At 38.5% G+C, this 23364-nt stretch overlaps 1 protein-coding gene across 1 annotated transcript in view; it reads right to left on the bottom strand.

Annotated features, from left to right (window-relative positions):
- Positions 1 to 14346: 14346 nt before the first annotated feature.
- Positions 14347 to 23364, bottom strand: part of LOC130911910 (E3 ubiquitin-protein ligase MARCHF9-like) — a 29574-nt gene continuing 20556 nt past the window's right edge. Inside the window, exon 4 of the mRNA XM_057829569.1 lies at positions 14347 to 22858. Coding sequence (XP_057685552.1) covers positions 22524 to 22858 — 335 coding nt within the window. The 3' untranslated portion in view covers positions 14347 to 22523. The remainder of the gene's footprint in view (positions 22859 to 23364) is intronic.

The raw sequence follows: 23364 nt of genomic DNA on the forward strand, positions 1-23364 counted from the left end.
AACAATAAAAGAAGCTAAAAAAAAACACCCAAAAATTGGTAAAACTGAAAACTGAAGGAAAAAACACCCACAAAACCAGAAAAAAAATTTCCAACAAATTGGAAACACCACAAAAAACTTAAAAACACACAAACTGCAAGAAAAACACCCCACTTAGGAAAAAACACACACAAATACAAACAAAAACACAGAAAATCACCCAAAAAATGGCAAAACCTCTCAAAACTCCCCCCAAAAAACACCCAGAATGCCCCCAAAAATACTGCTAAAACCACAAAAATAACACAAAAAATTACTCAAAAAACGGCAAAACCGAGAAAAACTTTAAAAACACCTAAACCAGACAATATATAACTGCCAAAACTGCATAAAACTGTAAGAAAAAATAAAAAAAATAAATAACTAAAAAAAACACACACGCAAACCCAGCAAAATAAACACACACAAAACTGACAAAACCACAAATAACTGCACAAACTCCCACCAAAACCAAAGGAAAACAAACAATATCACTACAAAAATTTACAATTTAGTTGATATTTTAGATGTAGTTTTATTAGGGCACTCATTACTTGGGAGGTTGACCCTCCCAGTCAAAATGGATTGGACGTCCAGCGCCGTCAATGACATAACAAAGAAAATGTAAAAAACATCCTCCATCCAAATCAAAATTCTTCCATGACAACAATTTTCTGGTGACAAAAAACAAATTTGAAACCGAGAATCGATACTTTTTGCAAGCAAACAGAACATTTCAGCATTAATTAATTCAAAGTGGGAGGGTCGAGACGTCTGCGGCCATCGACGGCGGCCAGATGTCCGCTTTTCGCTGGCCGATCATGTGGTTTGCAGGAAGGGAAGGGCGAGCCCCGCCCATTCGACGGGGGCGGGGCGCGACCTGCCCCGAGTAACCTCTGTGGAAGTTTCCAGGAAAGGGGCCTCGCCGGGCGAGCGGCTGGGACGCCTTTGGCTCATTGAGAAAAACAAAAACACGAAGGGGCGGTGACAAGACTCTCCCTCTTACGTAACTTGGCCTCCATGACAGGAGTAGAAGAAGAAGAAGGGGAAAAAAAGAGAAAACCTGTCCTCCATCCCTCCCGCCACTCGAGCGCTAGCAAGCTAACTGCTAACTCTTCAGCAATCTCACGTGGAAAAAGAAAAAAATGGATGTGGAAACGCCGGAAAGCTACGCTATAGCACACTTCAACCTTAGAAAAATATAATGTTTTTATGTAGGACGACAGAAATCAGACCATATTTACTATTTTTAAAAAATGTATTATAACTAAAATAATAGAATACAGTATACTGCAATCTAAGGGGGTTTGATCTCAACATTGGTAGGGACGATATAACAGCATAATCTGCATGTACACTTTTTGCTGGGGATAGGACATTAATAAGATCAAACTGATTGGGTGAATGGGAGTCAAGGCTACATTTCTCACGGATATCACCCAAATAAACTGATAGGCTAAATGAACAATGCAAAAATAAGTCTGTATTGACTTATGCTAACTTTCATATGTATTGGTTCAGGTGATAAAGCGTTTGATTCAAACCTTTGTTTTCAAAAACTACCAAAGAAACATTTTGAAAACTGCCAGAATAAATGTCTGGATTTAATTAGCAAATTTAAATTGCAATATTTGAGCATGACTTAAATTACATTAACATACACAATAAATACAAACTTGTTAATAATCTGTTAACTATCCTGGATTGCTAAAAAATAAACATTTGTTTTAAGACCACTCATCATTGTCTGTCGAAATAAATCAATTAAATATAACTGAAAAAAACTTCATAGGGAATAACAAAAATACAAAATGTAGCCTTCCTTCAGATAAAACACTACTGCTTTTGTCCACAAGCACAGCCAAACTCAACAGAAAATTAAAGCTCCTTTGGGCTGCTTTAAGGCCACGTAAATAAAACAAAAATGACAATCGGGGAGAAGGGAGTAAACCTCGGTTCACTACATTTCTCACAGTTTAAGGAGAAAACACATAGTCCCTACAGGAGGACACTTCTCTCTAAGCAGCTTCCAGAGTTTTTCAGGTTGGCAAATTCAAATAGTTTAATGTTAAACTAACTGTGATCCAGGTCGGATTTTCAGTAGCAAAATTTGTGGTGTGTTCCCCACCTCCACAACACTGACGTCTTTTTATATTACTTACAGTGGCTGCTGGCTGAAAAAAAAAAACCTCTGGTATTCCTGCTCTTTGAAGGGGACGGAGGAGGTGGCATTTTGTCAACATGTTGGATCAGTAATCAACCAATCAAACATACGTTTGAGGGAAAAAAATGGACTGCACATTCAGCAAGTGAAAAGGGGTAAGTCTGAACATAATTAAAATAATTAATTTAATAACGGGAGGGTCAATTTTATCCTTACGGCATATCGGAAGACAATCTAAATCACCTATATAGCTGAAGTCATTATATAATGCAAATAAGGTTGCTGAAAAGTTGGTGGGGACAATTTGATCATCCTGAAAAGTGTGTAGTGTTATGTCCCTACCCTCCCTATGCAAACCTATGCCCTTGCTGCCGTCTATTAAATATGTACCCTGCCTACTGCTTTTAGTTATCTGAAGTAGATTCCAGCACCCCTGTGACCAATGAATATGTATGGGGAAAAAAATAATAGTGTTTTCATTTTTCCCCAATTTAAAAACTTTTTTCAAGAAATTAAAAAAAAAATGGATGTACCGTTTTTCTTTTTTGCTATTATTACATATCTATCTATCTGTCTGTCTGTCTGTCTGTCTGTCTGTCTGTCTGTCTGTCTGTCTATCTATCTATCTATATATACATATATATATATATATATATAAGAAAATGTTTAAATGATTCATTCCTTATTGATACCATAAATATATAGAGAAGTGGGTCAAATAAGTATTTAGTCAACCAATAATTGTGCAAGTTCTCCCACTTGTTAATATTAGAGGGGCCTGTAATTGTCAACATGGGTAAACCTCAACCATGAGAGACAGAAGGTGAAAAAAAACCCAAAAACAAATTGTTTGTTTTTTAAAGAATTTATTTGTAAATCATGGTGGAAAATAAGTATTTGGTCAATACCAAAAGTTCATCTCAATACTTTGTTATGTACCCTTTGTTGGCAATAACGGAGGCCAAACATTTTCTCTAACTCTTCACAAGCTTTTCACACACTGTTGCTGGTATTTTGGCCCATTCCTCCATGCAGATCTCCTCTAGAGCACTGATGTTTTGGGGCTGTCGTTGGGCAACACGGCCTTTCAACTCCCTCCACAGATTTTCTATGGGGTTGAGATCTGGAGACTGGCTAGGCCACTCCAGGACCTTGAAATGCTTCTTACGAAGCCACTCCTGTGTTGCTCTGGCTGCGTGTTTGGGATCATTGTCATGCTGAAAGACCCAGCCACATCTCATCTTCAATCCCCTTGCTGATGGAAGGAGATTTTCACTCAAAATCTCTCGATACATGGCCCTATTCATTCTTTCCTTTACACAGATCAGTCGTCCTGGTCCCTTTGCATAAAAACAGCCCCAAAGCATGATGTTTCCACCCCCATGTTGCACAGTGGGTATGGTGTTCTTCGGATGCAATTCAGTATTCTTTCTCCTCTAAACACGAGAACCTGTGTTTCTACCAAAAAGTTCTATTTTGGTTTCATCTGACCATAACACATTCTCCCAGTCCTCTTCTGGATCATCCAAATGCTCTCAAGCGAACCGCAGACAGGCCTGGACGTGTACTTTCTTCAGCAGGGGGACACGTCTGGCAATGCAGGATTTGAGTCCCTTGTGGCGCATTGTGTTACTGATAATAGCCTTTGTTACTGTGGTCCCAGCTCTCTGTAGGACAAATAAGTTCTTTAAAAATCAAACAATGTGATTTTCTGTTTTTTTTTCCACATTCTGTCTCTCATGGTTGAAGTTTACCCATGTTGACAATTACAGGCCTCTCTAATCTTTTCAAGTAGGAGAACTTGCACAGTTGGTGGTTGACTAAATACTTATTTGCCCCACTGTATATATACATTTACATTGCGTCCCTATTATAAAATATTATATCAAAATATATACTGTTATTTTTGTTATTGTATTTTTATTTTTTAAAAAATGGTTTTTGAAATCAATGATTGGCGTTCTCCTGCTTCCGCCTTCCCCTTTCTTGTCTGCCTGGGTATCCGCCCTGCGCTCCGCCGCGGGTCCCTGGCTGGACGCCGGTGTATCGGCTGGATGTTGCCTGCTCCGGCGGCGGACCCTGCTCTGCCCTGGGCTTGGTGGGCCGCTGAGGGTCCTGCGGCGTGCTGTGCCTGTTGGGGGGCTGCGGCAGTGGCTCGTGGGCTGGGTGGGCGGACTGGGGTGGGGGCGGGCGTGGGGTTGGAGGTGCGTGCCCTCTTCCCATCCCTGGGGGCCGGTTGATGAGAGCCCTTTGCTGGGCTGCGGGAGGAGGGATGGGCTGGGCTAAGCAGCACGAGTATTTGAGTAGATTTAATCACATTTCAATCACTTTTAGTGGTTTGAGTACACGTGAATATTCCCAATGTTTTTTTCTGTAATATGTTTGTTGGTTCAAAAGTACAGTGGTACCTCTACATACGATCGCTTCGACACACGAACTTTTCGACATCCGACGTAAAATTTGACTCGCCATTTGTTTCTACATCCGACGACATGCTCGAAATACGACGACAATGGCAGCACCGCAGACGAATGCACGGCGGATTTTCTTGTGTGACAAATCAACACAGGTTTCAGAAAAGGTTGGTACAGGTGGTGAAACAAGGAAAAAGTTGACGCTTACCTTCTAAATGAAGATGCAAATGACAGAAAAATATGAGCGTGGGGTGAAATGGCCCAACAATACATCTCCACGGTCCTCTTCCGACCATCGTTCGCCAGTCTTTATAAATTAAGCTGACAATTCTTATTGTGGTAACATCTCCAGAGAAATCGCCAGCTTCGCCACGTTTTCATCATTTCTTTCACAACTTATTCAACACAAAACGCCTGCTGTCTGCCGCAATTGACGATGTTCTCAAGAAAGCATTGAAAGCGAAAGTAAACTCTCACCCACTCCCCTCCCTCTTTGTCACGTCAGCCCCGCGGTGCCTTCAGGTACAGAAAAAAACGTCCGCCTTATTAGAACCCGTTTCGTTACACTATTACAGGAATTATTATTATTATTATATTATTAATCCGATTTTTATTTATTATTTATTTGTTTTGCTATATGTAATTGCCATTTGTAATAGTACCAGCAGTATTTTTTAAGGATTTAGTGCAGGTTTTTGGGCTGTGGAACGAATTAATGGAATTATAATGTATTCCTATGGGAAAATCCTGCTCGACATACGACCATTTCGACTTACAAACAAGGTCCTGGAACGGATTAACTTCGTATGTAGAGGTACCTCTGTAGTTTTAAGACAAGGTCCTATTGATAGAAGTATTAACCTGCACTGCCTCCATGTGGACACAAGAAAAACTGCAGACCTACAAAGAACGCCTAACCATAATGGCGGCGATGCAGATATCATAAAAATAGGAAATAAATACACTCGCCCACTCACTTCCTGTAGATTTTACGACAATTTCACGTTATTTCTCTGTTAGCTCTCTGCCAACCCTCCCACTTCAAATGGATTGGATGTCTACCAGTCATAAACTTATTTCAATTTATTGCAGAAGGACGATTGGACGCAACACGATTGGATGCCTATCATTTTAGGAATAGTAAGGAGCCCCTGATGGCACCCCTGCAATTCTGTAAGATAATGCTCAATTTCTTCCAGAAACTGATTGCAATTACAAAACCTTTGGTGGTAATATCTTCATTTATTTTTGCTTGGAGTGAAAAAATACGGAATAGAATGGAAAAAAAAAAAAAAAAATCATTATCGTTTTACACAAAACTCCAAAAATGGGCCGGACAAAAGTATTGGCACCCTCAGCCTAAAGCTTAGTAGCACAACCTTTAGACAAAATAACTGCGAACAACCGCTTCCGGTATCCATCAATGAGTTTCTATGAGGGGCCGTACAAGACATTTTTCATTCTGGCCCTCTCACACGCATACATACTCCTCTCACATACATATGGCGGAAAACACAGACAAGACTGAAAAAGCAGTTTCTGCTCTTGCACCCCTCTGTAAAAGAAACTGTTGTATTTTAAGCCAAAACAACTGTTGCGTTTGATAGAACAATATGTCTATATGCTGCAATAGCAGATTCATGGCGTATGAAGCCCCGAACTATTTTTAATTTTTCCGTTTTACCCTGAAAACCCCCGTTTACAGACGTCGCGCAACCGCTTTTGTTTAAATCTAGCCACAAAAAGAATGTAAGTAATTATATTTATTATTCAAAATGTCTGTCATTTTTAGCTTAGAATCATTAATTGGTGTCTAAATTTTAGTAAAAAAAAAAAAAAAAACGACTTAATTATTCACTCGCATATTTTAATCTTTTAAACGAATTACGTCACAATGAAAAATTTGGCGTCTGTAAAAAAGTCACGGATATTTACCTCATTACTATCGCTTAATTGTATTTTTTTTGTTACTGTGGCATTTTCCCCGATACGCTAGATCAGGGGTCCCCAACGACCGGGCCGCGGACCGGTACCGGTCCGTGGCGCATTTGGTACTGGGCCGCGCAGAAATAATAAATAATTTATTAACGACTGCATTCTGGCCAGTTGACTTTGGCCTGTGCCGCTTAACACACCAATATCCCTGTCTACTCTAGATATACAACTACAGGATAGGAGGTCGTCATAGAAATGCATTGATTGGGCTGTTAGCACTAAATCTCGTTTTGTATATCTATGCGCGCTTGGACTCGATAATAACGTACGACGTAGGTCATCGCTAATCACATTTCTTCCCGGAAATAATTAGCCCCCACACTAGAATGACTGAATAACAGACGTCTTTGGACAGACATTTTACGGGGAAAAGGGAACCTGACGAGCTAGAAGGTGTGCCTACAACCTCGAAGAAAACAAAATTTATGCTACTTCCCAATCACTAAAGACCCACGAACTGCGAAGGAGTGAATTCGTGACCCGTATGTGAATAAACAGAGTGATTCGAGCATGTCTGTGCAACAGGAATATCAGCTTGTAGAGATCGCAAATCACGGCGACCTTAAACGTACATTTGAGACAACAACTCTACGGAAGTTCTGGATTAAAGTCATTTCGGAATATCCTGACATCGCTAGGAGCGCGCTGAAAACTGTGCTACAATTTCCAACATCGTGTATTTGTGATGCTAGCTTCTCTCACTCTCCCATCTCGGGACCGTCTCGTCTCAACGAAACAAACTCAGGCCTCCCACTGATTCAGCGGGTGAGTTGTATTTTTTTCACTGCACTTAACACGACGGGGCTAAAAACAAATGCTATTTTATATTTGCTGTATTTTTCTGCCGCACATTGCCGGTGTTCTGACAAAGTTGGCATGCGCTTAACGTTAAAAAGGACCGCGAATGCAGCGATTCCAAAGTACACACTACAAACTTTCTTTAAAGAAAGAAATATTAACTTACGTTTGCCATGTTAGGTGCACACAACAACTGCACGTAGCCCTCTCACTTAACGACTTTGCCGTGTCGTTAAGCATTAATTTACGCCATTTCCCTGTTGCACATGTATGTTTATGATGTAAATAGTTTTTTTAGCACCATTGGATAACATTGAGAGTCCAACTGAATATAAAAGAGGGCTTTTTTCACCGCCACAAAAGCTTTGGGAGCAAAATTTTATAAGGGTGGAAAATTTGACAGGACACCGGTCCGTGAAAAAAAGACCCAAATCACACCGGTCCGTGGTGCAAAAAAGGTTGGGGACCCCTGCGTTAGATGATAAATAATTGATGCAAACAAAAAAAAATTGAAAAACAAAGTTTAAAAGGGTAACTATATGAAAAAGTACATCTAAACCACTCCTTGTTGTCTGCGATTTCTGCATCGCAACCCTTGTTATATCACCATGTTTCACCCATAAAATTAAAAAAAAATCCGGCTGTGGCCATTCACAGCTGTGTCTTGACTCCCAGTGATACATGCTACATGGAGTTTTTGGATCGAAACAAGGTAAGTACGCGATAATATCTCGTTAAAATTGTGGCGTCTTTAATTCTGGTCTCGCGTGTTCTCGCCTCCAATTAGGGTTTTGCTGTTTAAAAAAAATTTTTTTTTTTTTAATGCCTTCCTGTTCAAAATTTTTGTTCCCCTAGAAAATTGAGATTTTAAGCTTTCCAATGATGTATCACACATGCATTTCGGACAATTTTGAAAGTTGGCCAAATTGAGGGTCTCAGAGCGGAACATCAAGTCACCTGAGTGTTTTCCGCCATATACATATATCCTCCTCTCACATCCATACATTCTCCTCTCACATTCACACATATTTTCCCTCACATGCACACATATTCTCTCCTCTCACGACGTACTGTATATTTTAATTCTCACCCACACATATGACATATTGACTAGCTTTAAACTTCAGTAGCTGTGAGGTGTTTTGACCTTTTGACCCCAAACCAGTGCAGCGTTGAAGTACTTTGCTTGGAGATCAAGGCACACAGTTTTCCAATTTATCTATTCATAATTTCTTTAGGCGGCACAGTGGCTGAGTGGTTAGCACGTCTGCCTCACAGTTCTGAGATCAAGGGTTCAATCCCGGGCTTCGGCCTTCCTGTGTGGAGTTTGCATGTTCTCCCCGTGCCTGCGTGGGTTTCCTCCGGGAACTCCGGTTTCCTCCCACATCCCAAAAACATGCATGGTAGGGTGATTGAACACTCTAAATTGTCCGTAGGTATGAGTGTGTGCGTGAATGGTTGTATGTCTCCTTGTGCCCTGCGATTGGCTGGCAACCAGTTCAGGGTGTCCCCTGCCTACTGCCCGTAGTTAGCTGGGATAGGCTCCAGCACCTCCGCGACCCTCGTGAGGAAAAGCGGCATGGAAAATGAATGAATAATTTCTTTATGATTTTTAAAATGTATTTAGTAACTTCAAACTTCAATAGCTCCTAGACCATTTGACTTTTTGACCCAAAACCAGTGCAGGTAGAAGTAGTCTTCTTTTAGGTTGGAGCACACCTCTTAGTTTTCCAATTTAGCTCTATTCATTCATTTATTTTTTGACTACATTTTCACTTGAATACCAAATTGGTCTAGTGACCTTTTTTTTTTAATTTTTTTTTTTTATCAGTGCACATTCATAGAACTCTCCTTGTTACTTGTGGAACATATTTTTATCATTAAGACAGCTACACATTTTCTATTTGTTGCTGTAGATAGCATAGCACAAATGGAATATGATCTGTCAAAATACTTGACTCAATTATCGAAAATGCATGCTTGATTTTACAACACTGTCTTGATTAGTCAGGCAAAGTTAATGATGGCATTAACTTTTTATTGAGAAAAGTACAAGTAAGCGTAGGTCTCCAGCGGGATTCGCTAATTAATTAATTAATTAATTAATTAATATTCAATCAATTTATTAATAATAAATAAAATAATAATATTTCTCCCGTCAATTTTTCTTTTCTGTCCACATCTATGGAGGTTTGCCACAGTGCCACGGGCTTTACACTTATTGATGACACTGCGCACAGTAGACACAGGAACATTCAGGTCTTTGGAGATGGACTTGTAGCCTTGAGATTGCCCATGTTTCCTCACAATTTTGCTTCTCAAGTCCTCAGAAAGTTCTTTGGTCTTTTTTCTTTTCTCCATGCTCAATGTGGTACACACAAGGACACAAGACAGAGGTTGAGTCAACTTTAATCCATTTTAACTGGCTGTAAATGTGATTTAGTTATTGCCACCACCTGTTATGTGCCACAGGTAAGTAACAGGTGCTGTTAATTACACAAATTAAGGAAGCATCACGTGATTTTTCAAAGGGTGCCGATACTTTTAGTTTTGTGTAAAATGATAATCATTGAACTTTTTTTTTTCTAGTCTCTTTTGTGTTTTTTTCATTGCAAGCAAAATAAATGACGATATTACTACCAAAGGATTTGCAATTGCAATCATTTTCTGGAAGAAATTGAGTATTATCTGACAGAATTGCAGGGGTGCCAATACTTGTGGCCAGCACTGTATATAGCATGTAAGCAAGCTAGTTTTGCTATGCAAGTTAGCTAATTGCAACAATGCAATAATTAATGAGTCGCCAGCATTTGAATGGAACGTGTTCATATAAATATATAAATAATATATTCAAAGTAAAATTTCATTGAAAAAAAAACCCTAATTAGACACCATGATCAAACACACACACACACACACACACACACACACACACACACACACACACACACACACACACACACACACACACACACACACACACAAAAACCACAAACAGAAGACAAAAAAACCCAAAAATTGCTTAACCCACTAAAAGCTCCAACAGAAAAAAACACCTTAATTTGAAAAAAAAAACCAAAAACTAAAACTAAACCACTACAAACTCAAAACTAAAACATACAAAAAACACCCTAATCAGAAAAAAACACCCAAAAAGACTAAAAACTCCCTAAAAAAAACATCAAAAATGCCCCCCAAAAAACCCACCAAAAGAAAACTAACAAAAGAATCACTGCAAAAAATCGGCAACAACAAAAAACAAAAAAACAACAACAACAACACAAAAACTGTGAACCGTAAACCCTAAAAAACTGCATAAAACCCACACCAATACCAGAAATAAACCAAACAAATTCACCCCAAAAATTGACAAATATATCGGTTGACCTTTATAAGAAAGATCATCACCCTAACAGTGAACATACCATTATCTCATTATATCGGCGATATCAGCCAATCTTGAAAAAAAGACAAGTAGGGAGAGGAAAAAAAAAAGTTAAAAAAATTTCATTTGAATTTTCGGCAGGATGAAAATCCGATTGTTTGCATTATTTAGATGTATTATTTAATCATGTTAAAAAAAAAAAAAGTGTACGGCTTAGACACTGCTCAAGTCTGTTTCTGCCACTGACAGCGCTAGATGTCCAATCCCTTTGAAGCATAGGCGGAGTTTGACTTTTGGGGCGGGGTGGGGGGGGGTGGGGGCACAACATGTTGATGACCCCGAAACGCAGTGTCAGCAATAAAATTAACTTACAAGAATATTTATAATAATAAATTGAAAATGAGCATTGTTCCCATCATTTTTTAGGAGAATTCTAAATCAGGCTGCTTAGGACAGCTATAGTTTTTCGCCAAGATCGTCATCCATTGAATATAGTATGCACGCAGGTGTTCTGTCAAATTTTGTACCCCATCAGAAATTGCAACTTTGTGTTAAAAATGGCCGAAAAAAACAGCGGTGACAAAGTAAACACTACAAACTTTAAGTAAAGGAATATTTATTTACATTTGATCATGGACGGACATATAGAAAAGTTCTCAGACAGATCCTGCCATGTTAGCTGCACACAACAACTGCACGCCGCTCTCTCACTGTTTACGTTTTCGCTGTGTAGTTAAGCATTCATTTACGCCATATTCGTGTTGAACATATATGTTTACGGTGTTACTTGTTTATTTAGCATTTGTGGATAACATTGATAGTCCAACTGAATGTATAAGAGGGCTTATTCACCGCCACAACAGCTTTGGGAGCAAAATAATATAGGGGTGCAAAATTTGGCAGAACACCGGTGATGGCTCGGTTGTACAATTAGTGTCAATAGTGGGGATAATTGAAAGTCCGCTCACCATTTTGGGGGTGTTCTCTGGCTTTTCATGATCCACATTTTCAATCCTTGGTTCTTGCTCAGTAGTTGTTGCTGCTTTTGAAAGCTTAGGTTTGAAAAAAATTACTTATATACATCTTGCCTCTTCGTTCCTCAGGTGGTTTTGGCTAAGCAAAGCAAATTACCGTCTGAGGTGCTAGTTGTGTTACTTTGTATTAGTGGGTTTCTTCAATGAGACAACTTACTGAAAGAGTTGATGTTTTTTACTGAAAGCTCTTTAGTCACAGAACAGAAGAGAGGCATCAACATTAACTGTTCACTGGCGGGCTTTTGATCAGCTGTTTTGGACTTGCTGCGTATCTCTGACTTCCGTGTGCTGTGACGAGCAGACATTACTAATCGAACATGCAGATACGATTTACTCATATCATTACAATAGTGACATGATCCGTTCGAAAAATAATTTTGACCCATTGTAACTTTTTTTTTTTTTTTTTAAATTTCATTTATTTTTGTTGTTTGTTTTATTGCTTTACAACTTTTACAGACAATATTTTACCGGATTTAATTTTTTTTAAAAAATCATACATAGGATAGTCAATTACATGCAATGACGCTTTCTGGCCATCAGGGGGGGGCTTGGCCTCCCCTGGCCTCCCCCTTCAACTCCGCTTATGCTTTGAAGCGGGAGGGTTTGTTCGCTGCCACCCTCCCACCTCAAACGGACTGGACGTCTACTAGTGATAAATTCATGTCACGTTTGCTCATTAATATTCATGACGTTAGCAATTGTTGCTAATCTGGTCAACCTCCCATTTGTCCCTAATAGTATATGCATTGGAAATAGTGTACGAACAATAGGTTTACTGAGCTAAACCTACCAATTCTGGCCAAAAACTATGTCCCTGGTGCGATATTCACTGGTAAAGATACGGAAGAAAATACAAATGTTCAATTCAAGTGATGGCTTGAGTGTCAAGGGCTGAAAAGACGGTAAAAAGAAAACACCGACCTGACCCAGAGGTAGCTTTTTTATCGACACCTTTTTCTTGTATGCATTGCCTTACGCCACTGAGAATGATTCTCCTGTTTCAACAATCTATCCTTTACCACCATATGCCCTGTCTTTCTTATATATTATATCCTCTGGTTGTCTTACATCTCTGACTGTTCCTGAGGGCAATTTACATTGCTATTTTTGTGTAGCGATCGCAAATGCTACTCGGTGACAGCCAACGAACACTTAATTTTTTTCATTAATAACAAATCTTAATTCTGTTATTTACACTTCCCCCTTACTAAAGTTTTTTTTCAACAGAAAAAGTAGCAACAGTGGCAGTCAGATAACATTTTAATTTTTTTCAGGCCATTCATTATCAGACAGAAGCAGCACGACAAAACGCCACGCTAAAAATTAAGTAAAAATATCAAAATGGCTTACCTCTTCATGCTCTGTAGGACCATGGCCCCCCCAAAAATGTTTACTGCATATGAAATGTGAATGGCTTCACCTTGCTGGCGTTAAACTGATCATTTGGACATATGCGTAAGTTGATTCAATATTCAGTTTTTGGTTTTGGGAAATGTATGAAGATAACATCTTTTGTATGTCGTAATGTCTAGAGTCGTTTCTACAAGTTCCATAACAGCAGTGTTTACTCGGCATGTTCTCCTTTAAAAAAAAAAAAAAGATTATTGGCAGAAAACAAGCAGGAATAACATGGATTGTATGCTAGGGCATGTCGTTGTTGACCCACTTCCGTGTTATGATGGCAACGTCACGGTCTAAAAATAGCATTCGTGTGGTACACTATTTATCGCAGAAGAATAATTGGACGCAACACGATTGGATGCCTCTCATCTTAGGGATGGTGACAAACTCTCCTTTTTTGAGGTGCTGTGTACAGTATATCTTGCGGTCATCTTGAGTAGGGCACCCGGCGGTTGGAAAGTAGATCTCGAGAAGTACATACAGTGGTACCTCTACTAACAAAATTAATTGGTTCTGGAAGTAGTTTCGTAACTTGAAAATTCTGTAAGTAGAGACTCGTTTTCCATGTAAATGTCCTAATTTGTTCTAAACCTCCCAAAATTCAGACATCTTTTAAAATGCATAAAAATGCATCAAAACGTAACAAATACATGATACAATCAGACAAAAAAAAAAAAAACCCTGACCCCCCCCAAAAAAAAATCATCATTGGAGAACTTGGGAAAAAAAAACACAAATACACACAAAATCACCCAAAAATGGCAAAAAACACTACCCCCCCCCACCAAAAACATACAAAAATCCCCCTAATTAGAAAAAAAAAATCACACAAAAATTTGAAAAAAACACGACACACCCCCAAAATAACACCCACAACGCCCAAAAAAACACCCACCAAAATCAGAAAAATGACACAAAAGAATCACTCCAAAATTGGGAAAGTTGCAAAAAAAAAAAAACCTGTAAAATACATTTTAAAAAAAACAAAAACACAAAAATCACTGCAAAAAATTAACTAAAAAAAAATAATACACATACACATAAACCACAAACATAAGACAAAAAACACTCAAAAATTGTTAGACTACTAAAAGCTCCGACAGAAAAAACACCCTAATTTGGAAAAAAAAAAAAAAAAAACCACAAAAAAAAATCACCCGAAACAGGGCAAAATCACTAAAAACTTAAAACGAAAAACATCCACAATGCCTCCACAAAACAAAACAAGAAAAAATACAAAAAAAATCACTGCAAAAATCAGCTAAACACACATAAGACAGAAACAGAACATTTGAAAAAAAAAATCACCCACAATTTGCCAAATCCACTAAAAACTCAACACCAAAAAAAAAAACAGGAAAAAAAAACACCTTAATTAGAAAAAAACGGGGGGAAAATTGGTACAACAAACAAACCAACGTGGCCTCAGGATGGCCATCTTGGTAGGGGCGACATTCGCATTCAAGTCAACACATTCGCGATCCTTTCAAAGTGTTTATTTTGGCAAGCACCATTCGAAACAGAGCAAATTTGTGTTCATGTTATGTGATAAATCAAATGATATACCCATGCAAAAAATCCCTGTGAAATGTACATACGATGGATGCATTTATTGCAGAGAGATGTGTCCTTTCCGTTTTTCTTCCTTTTTTCGACAAACTCCACCAATGTGCGTAAGTTACAAAAATCAACGTTGTCATAGTAGAAAACCAAAAGCGGGAGATGCAAATATAACCAACTCAAAAAAGTCTTCATGTGCCTCCTGATCAGCAACTGGAAAAAATGTCTCTTGATTGGCTGTGGGGAGGGGAGCCTGTCAAAGCCCCGCCCACTTTTAAGTCCTTGTCTTGCCTTTTTAACTCATGGGCTGCCATTGACGGTGATAGAGGAACCAGAGTTGCTTTAAAAATCGACTGTTTTTACTTTACCGCACCTTAACTTTGTCAGGTGAACACTGAGAAAGCTGAAACTAACACATCAACAGTTTCTATAAATTAACTCATTGGCTGCCATTGACGGACAGACGTCCAATTATACTGGCGTGTATTGGTTTAAATTGGCTTATTTCCCAATGGAGTTTTGGTCAGGCTGGATCATTTTTTCACCGTGTTACTTTTAATTCATTAGCTGCAATCAACGGCGATAGGTGTCCAATCCATTTGGAATGTTTTCCCTTCGTTTTCGTTTGTAATACAGTACTTCTTTTTTTTTTTTAAACAAAAAAAATAATGGAGAAAAAAAATACAGTAAAATTCCCCCCAAAATTTAATATAAATATAACAATACTTATTTGAACAAAAAAATCAATCAAGATATTTATTTTAGATATAACTTAAAAATATTTTTAAACAAGAATAAAATAAAAAGTACATTTTTTTGACTCAACTAAAATATTTCCTCTTTTTTGTAATTAACAAAAAGTACAAATAAAGAAATTAAATATTACAGAATATTTACAATTTTCTATTGAAGTAGAAAGATAAGTAAAAAAAAATGAATTAAAAAATTCTGTATGATTAAAAATAAAGTTAATACAACATAAAATATTTGCCTTTTTTAAACAAATAAATAAAAATGTAAAAAAATATATATACAACATAAAGTAGCCTTTTCAAACAGCATAAATAATAATGTAAAAAAAATCTACATAAATAAAATATAAACAAATAATTTGAACGAAAAAATACAAATTTGAAAATAAAAACAATATTCAAACAAAACCCACAAAAAACAGAAAAAACCCACCCAAAAACACAAAATCTGTAAAAGCGTGAAAAATTGCAAAAAAAAATAAAAAAATTGGAAAAAAAACCCCCACCAAAACCAGAAAAAAACAATGACATCAACAAAAATTGACAAGACAAAAAAAAAACCCTGCAAAAACATTTTTAAAAAAATCCAAATGAGAACATGAACACAAAAAAGGGCAAAAACAAAACCACAAAATCCTCACCAAAATCAGAAAAAAATCACCTAAAAATTGGTAATCCCACAAAAAGTATGTAAAAAAGCAAAATTACACAAATATCAAAGAAATATGCAAAACCATGATAATTTGCAAAAACATACCCCCCTCAAAACTGAAGACAAAACCCTACCAAAACCAGAAAAAAAATCAACAAAAAATTGAAAAAGACCAAAAACATGCAAAAAACTTTTTTTTAAAAAATGAGAAAATGAACACAAAAAAATTCCAAGAACAAAACCACAAAAAGGGTAAAACCTAGATAAATTTGAGTTTAAGTATAAACCACAAAAAAAAAAAAAAAAAAACCCACAAAAACAAAAAACACCAAAAAACACAAAATCTCTAAACTGACAAACTGCAAAAAAATTATATCCCCCCCCAAAAAAACTGAAAACAAAAACCCAATATTTTCTGTACGATCACTGCGAGCCCTCCCAGTCCAAATAGATTGGACGCCTATCGCAGTCAATGGCAGCCAACGAGTTTAACAAAACAATATAGAAAACTAGGCAAAATGTTGTAATGCAAGGCATCAGTTTAAGACTTGAAACATGCTAGCCCCTCCCAGTCCTTCTGAATCGGACGCCTATCACTTTCAATAGCAATTTCTGAAGTCAAATTAAAGCTGATCTGACAGTAGGAAAGTTGTTGATGTACTTCCTGAGTTTGGGAGTCGTAAGTACTAACATGCTAACGTTACAGCATGGTTAAAGTTGCTATGAAACACCACAGCAAGTAACTTTAAAACGATAGCAGAACATATTTTGAACACAAATCCATCCCCCCCCCCAAAAAAAGGCTTAAAGGCGGTTTCAAACTAGCGGCAGCCAAGTGTGAAGGATTCAGCGGCAACCCATTCTTTGTGTATGTGGGAGAAGACTTCTCGGCGAAAGTGAACGGTGAGCTGAACGGCAAGTTTGAATGAATTTGCGCTGAGAAGCGGGGTCCAAAATAGAGCCTTGCTCTATTTTCAGAGTGCCGCCACGCTGACGTAAACAACGCATCCAATAGCAAATGGGCAGGCGTACTTATATCTGTGCTTTCAGGCTGTTTCGGCAGACGGATATACACAAACCAAGCCCGACGAAACCTTGATAAATGCGCTTTTTTAGTTTCACGAGCTCTGGGACAATCGAAAAATGACTCTAATACTCTCCTTGCTAAGCTAAAAGGTACGTCGATGTGCGTTTGTGTGGAAATGTAGTTCACGGACAACGACAAAAAAAAAACTATTCACCTTCTCACCGAAACTCGTAAAACTCTTTACATGACTATTATAATGCCCCCTACTCCTTGAAATAGGAAAAGTTGCTGTTTGCTTGTGCAACAATTGGGAAAAAAAGGCATTGGTGCATGGGACTATGCTTGCCGCTTTTCACTTCCTGACAGCGTCTACGTCAGGCTACGTGGCTCCTCCCATTTTGCGCTTGCCATGGACCGCTCTTCACACTGGGTTGACACTAGTGTGAAAAGGCCTTAATAACTAGAAACTGCAATTTCTGGAGAAAATACAATTGGGCTCTGCTGCGGTGGATAAAGATCTATCAGGTCACTTCCTGTTGATTTGGTGTCATTTCGGGGACACGTCCTGTTGTTATCAGATCAGTTCCTGTTGATTTGGAGGCATGGCTGTCAATGGCATGGACTTATTTGGACGCCTGTCAATGAGCTGTAATGGTAAGTTTTTGGTCAAAAATCACAACCACACAGGTTTTTCTGCTATTGAAAATGAAGAGGAAATTTGGACATACATGGCCGTCAATGGCACGAACGTGCATGGCTGTCAATGGCATTGACTTACTGGGGCTCAGGTTTAACGTTAATGGGCTGTCATGGTAAATGGTCAAAAATCGCAAGGACCTATGTTTTCCTGCCATTGAAAATGAATGGGAAATTTGGACATACATGGCTGTCAATGGCATAGCATTAGAAATGGATGGGACAGTTTTGGGAAAATTTGTTGGCACTTTAAGTTTTTAAGTTTAAGTTTAATGCACCTTAAGGTCCTGAAATGTTTTATGTGTAAATTATGCGATTTGGTCAAAAATTGTAGAAGAAGATACATGTTAAAAAAAAAAAAAAAATCCTTCAGGAAACCCGCGTTTAAGGGTGAACGGGAAAATTTTGGGGTTTTCTTTGAAAAATTCCCTGCATCACGCAAAAATTTTGTCGGTTTGGGTTGTGTGGCGCGCCGAACACAAGGCTTTTTTTTTTTTTTTTTTTTTTTTTAATTTCAAATCCCATTTTAGCTGTTCAGACTGAGAAGAATCTTGTCCAAAACTGATATGAAACTACCTCCTGTGTGTAGTTTGAATCAGTCTTGCAAAAATTAGATTTCTGTGCTTTGAACTGTTCAGACTACAAAAGAGGATCCAGTTTCAGTCTGAATGGGCTAAAATCAGATTTTGGCTGCCAGTCTGACCAACTCCAAATGGGTTCGGTCAGTGAATGCTTCAGTCATATCTATAGAGTGGTACCTCTACTTACGAACCTTTCTACATACAGAATTTTCAGGTTAAGACACGCCTCAACGGACAAATATTGCCTGGTTACGAAAGAAATTTCAGGATATGAAAGGCAAAAAAATACAGTAAGGATGGTACACCCAGCTCCCAGAGTTTACTGAATTTAACATAATTATAGCTGCTCTGCCATTGGCTATTGCCTAGCATTCCTGGCATCCAATTGGCTAATAAGGGACCTCTACTGAATAGCCCCTTTCACAAATATATCCAGGTAAATTTCCGTGTAAGATGACATAGGATTTACTTGTGTCATTGCTTTCACGCATGTAGAGATATCCTGGCAATGACGCGGGTAGGGCACTTTTTTTACAGGCTTGTCCCATGTTGCCCACTGGCGCTCTCTGTGCGGGTAGGGTTGCTGGCGCAATTTTATAACCCGGACATTACGTCATTTTGGTCGGCATCAGCTGTCACAATGTTGATCAAATCGTGTTTTGGTACAGAGGTTATCGATATGCTCCTGCCAAGAATCGAGATATCGTTTTAAAAAGGTGTCAATGTTCAAAAAAATAAAAGGAACCAACAAGTTGCTACCAAAATCTTCCACCATAATAGTGTCTCAGTTAACTATATGGTTTCCATTGACGGCGTTCGATGCCCAGTCCGTTAAGACTGGGAAGCGGGAATTCGAAACCATACTTTCCGATTTTGGGGGCATTTAGAGGTCACTTTCTGTTCATTTGAGGGCATTTACAAGTCATTTCCTGTTGAGTTTGAGTCACTGTCTATTCATTCCCCGGTCACTTCCTGTTCTGTAACCCAAAATCAACAGAAAGTGACCCATAAAATGCCCCTAAATCAACCGGAAGTGACTGAAAATAACAAGTAATAACCTAAAATGGCCCAAAATTACTTTGTTGCCTGGCATTGGTTGACACAGATGACCATAGAAGTGGGAGTGGCTGCCATTGACGGTGCTCGACACCCAATCTATTTAGACTGGGAATGTTCGTTCATTTGGAACCAGAGCATTCACATTCTTTTAGATTTTCAGGGCATTTACAGGTCACTTTTTGTTCACTTTAGGGCATTTGCAGGTCATTTCCTGTTGAGTCTTAGTCACTGCCAAATCATTTGGGAGATTCGCGCGTCACTTCATGTTCGTGAACTCTAAATAAACAGGAAGTGACCCATGAAATACCCCAAAAACAACAAAGTAACTAAAAGTCAACAGGTGACCTGAAATGGCCCAAAATTCCCTCAATGCCTGGCATTGCTTGCCACTGACGGCCATTGACGTTCAATCCGTTTGAAGTAGGAGGGATGGAAGGGAATGAACGAATGTCGATTGGACGTCTACTAGTGATAAATTCATTCCAATTCACAGCAGAAGCTTGTTTTTCTTTATTAGTTTGTAGAATATCCTAGAATGATTTCCTGAATGCATCGATAATCGTTGTATCGCCATATCGTCAGATCATCGTTATTGTGAGCTTTTTATCGCAAATCGTGTCATATCGTGTGGTACCAAGAGGTTCCCACCCCTAGTACAGAGCCAGTTGTGGGATGTTCCTGACGTCATAACTGCAGCCAATTCACGCTCATCAAGACTGTATCTAAGCCTAGGCGATCCAAGAGAAGGGTGCCGAGATATTAACTCGCTGGGCGCCATTCGAAACCTTGTACTTTCGAATTTCGTGCAATTGCTAAATTGTTCGTGTGCCTCCCTTGTTTTGAATTCCCCCACGTTGTGCTGGTATTTGAGTGTATCTGTTTTGTTGTTTTATCGGCGCTCTGCCTACCACTTAGGTTGGTATTATTGATCCCCGTCGACCTGCTGTCACGAACCCATTTAGTTATTCTTCCTTTTCCACGATTGCGTCTATTTTTGTTTGTATTTAATAAACCCTTGAACGCATCCCTCTGGTGTATTTTGCTTTGAGTTACAACCTTGTTTCTGCAGTTGCGGACCCTAACACCAGCAACAAAATAAAACACACATTTCCAAAGATGGACTATGGACTCTCTTTCTCGGCTGTACGATCCAGTAGCAATTTAATTTCGTTATGTTTTCAGTTTAATTTAGCTATTTCCAGCTTGCTATATTGATAATTGCGATGTTTATTTACTGCGAAGAAAGAGGAAGTGACGAACGGCCCGCCATGATATTTACGTCATCAGCCATCGTGCTGTGACCCGGGAAATTGCTTTCAGGCTTGCCTGTTTAAATTGCGGGATTTAAAACGGTGTTTTGGTGTATGTGAAAAATGCTTTTGTGTATGTAAAAGGGGCTTATGTGTATGAGTGTATCCCAACTTTTATTCTTTATTCTTGTTTTTTTACATTATGAACAACTCTGATTTCATGTTTATCGTGCAATAATCTAATTGTAACATGTATTTGTATGTATTTGTTTTAATGCCTTTTTATGCGTTATAAAAGATTTGTCTGAATTTTGGGGGGCTTGGAATAGATAAGGCAATTTACCGTATTGGCCCGAATATAAGACGGTGTTTTTTTGCATTGAAATAACGCTGAAAAAGTAGGGGTCGTCTTATATTCGCAGTCTAGACGTTATATCCATTCACGACGCCAGATGGCGCCAGATATCATTGAAGCGATGTTCTGTCATGACATCTCAGCTACTCTCAAGTTTAACCAGTTTGCTTTATTTTATTGCAATGTTTTTCCTCATTCAGATTAGTTTCAAGACTACAGTTACAGTTAGACTTCACTTTGATGGTTAATGCTGTTATTGCAATTTTGTTGTTTTATCACAATAGATTGGTGTATTTACATTTCAAAAACCAGAAGCCATGCATTTACGAATGTGATTGCACTTTAGTTTACAGATTTAAATGTTCAGATATTAAGATTTGAATGAGGCAAAATAACATGCTTTTTCTCAAATATATTGTTATAATTATTTGTTTCAGATGTACTGTAATTAATTTCTGTATAAAAATTTATCTGGTGTTGGTGTTATACGTTCAAAAAGTCGTTTTTCAAACTTGAGTCTTGAAAAAGAGGGGGTCATCTTATAATCAGGGCCATCTTATATTCGGGCCAATACGGTACATGGAAAACGCATCTCTAATTACAGAATTTCCAAGTTACGAAACTACTTCCAGAACAAATTAATTTCATAAGTAGAGGTACCACTGTATTTATAAAAGCATTACAGAAAAATATGACCTATTTAAGAACGGCGTTGCCAATATGAGAAGAAACTTGAACTGTAATTTGCTGACAGTAGATATTAGCTGGTTAGCTTAGCTACATCGGTTTGGAATTTGGGGGGAAAAAATGGCTTCATTATCTATCTCCAAAGGTTTTGCGTAATGCCGATTAAACTTGTGTGGTTCAGTGTCGTTAGCAAGGTTAAAAACTATGCAATGAAATGCTAACAGAGCATGTTTTGATTACAAATCTATCCCAAAAATAAAAAATCTTTTGCCCACTAAAAAACAGAAGATGATGTCACACCCAAAATGAGCTGCTAGCATGCTATCCATTGTTGAGCTATACTCTTGTTGTCATTCTGTCAACATGTACTAGCTAGCTAGCTAGCCACGATCATCAATTCTGCATTGTTTTGAGTAGAATAATTATTAAATGATTAAAAACAACAGCCACGTTTAAGTACCAAATTCGGTTTCTACATTTCAAATGACATTAGTGCAGTCATTTTCAATTTTTGACCATTTCATAGCACTTTTAATGTAAAAACGGCGTTTTTTTTTTTTTTTTTTAAAGCAACTCTGGTGGGTCCGCCAACGTCAACGATAGTGAATGTCTTTAGAGTTCCTTAAAAACGGCAAAAGGAGCACGCGGCTTCCTCAGGACGGTAAGAAAGAAAGAAAGTAAGAGGGGCGGCGTTATACGGTGGTGACCCTCATGACCACCTCGCGGTTGGCGGAGGAGCCCAGGCGCGGGCGCTCGGGCCTCAGCCGGCTGAGGATGTGCAAGACGGTGTAGCCGCAGCGGCGGTGCAGGATAGTCCTGAGCCTGCGGCCGCGGCGCCCCGCGCTACCGGCCGCCAGGGCGTGAGGAGTCCCGCGGGCGGCCAGGCGTGCGCCCGCTTTTCCGCCCGCGCTCAGCGGCTCGCCCAGATCCTTGGACTTCTCGTAGTTCAGTACTTTCCACTGCTGGTTGACGGCCTGCCAGCGTTTGAAAATGCGGTAGACCGACGAGCCCTCGTGGATGATCAAACCTGCGGTTGGGAAGCAGGGATTGACCCATTAGAACTTGTCATAAAATATCATGGAATTGACACCAAAAAATAAATGCAGTATACTAGGGCTGTCAAACGATTACAATTTTTAATCGAGTTAATTACAGCTTAAAAATTAATTAATCGCAATTCAAACCATCTATAAAATATGCCGTATTTTTCTGTAAATTATTGTTGGAATGGAAAGATAAGACACAAGATGGATATATACATTCAACATACGGTACATAAGGACTGTATTTGTTTATTATAACAATAAATCAACAAGATGGCATTAACATTCTGTTAAAGCGATCCATGGATAGAAAGACTTGTAGTTCTTAAAAGATAAATGTTAGTACAAGTTATAGAAATTTTATATTAAAACCCCTCTTAATGTTTTCGTTTTATTAAAATTTGTAAAATTTTCAATCAAAAAATAAACAAGTAGCTCGCCATTGTTGATGTCAATAATTACACCATGCTCACTCATGGTACTAACCTAT

The sequence above is a fragment of the Corythoichthys intestinalis genome, chromosome 2, assembly GCF_030265065.1.
Source record: "Corythoichthys intestinalis isolate RoL2023-P3 chromosome 2, ASM3026506v1, whole genome shotgun sequence".
Taxonomy (NCBI): Eukaryota; Metazoa; Chordata; class Actinopteri; order Syngnathiformes; family Syngnathidae; genus Corythoichthys; species Corythoichthys intestinalis.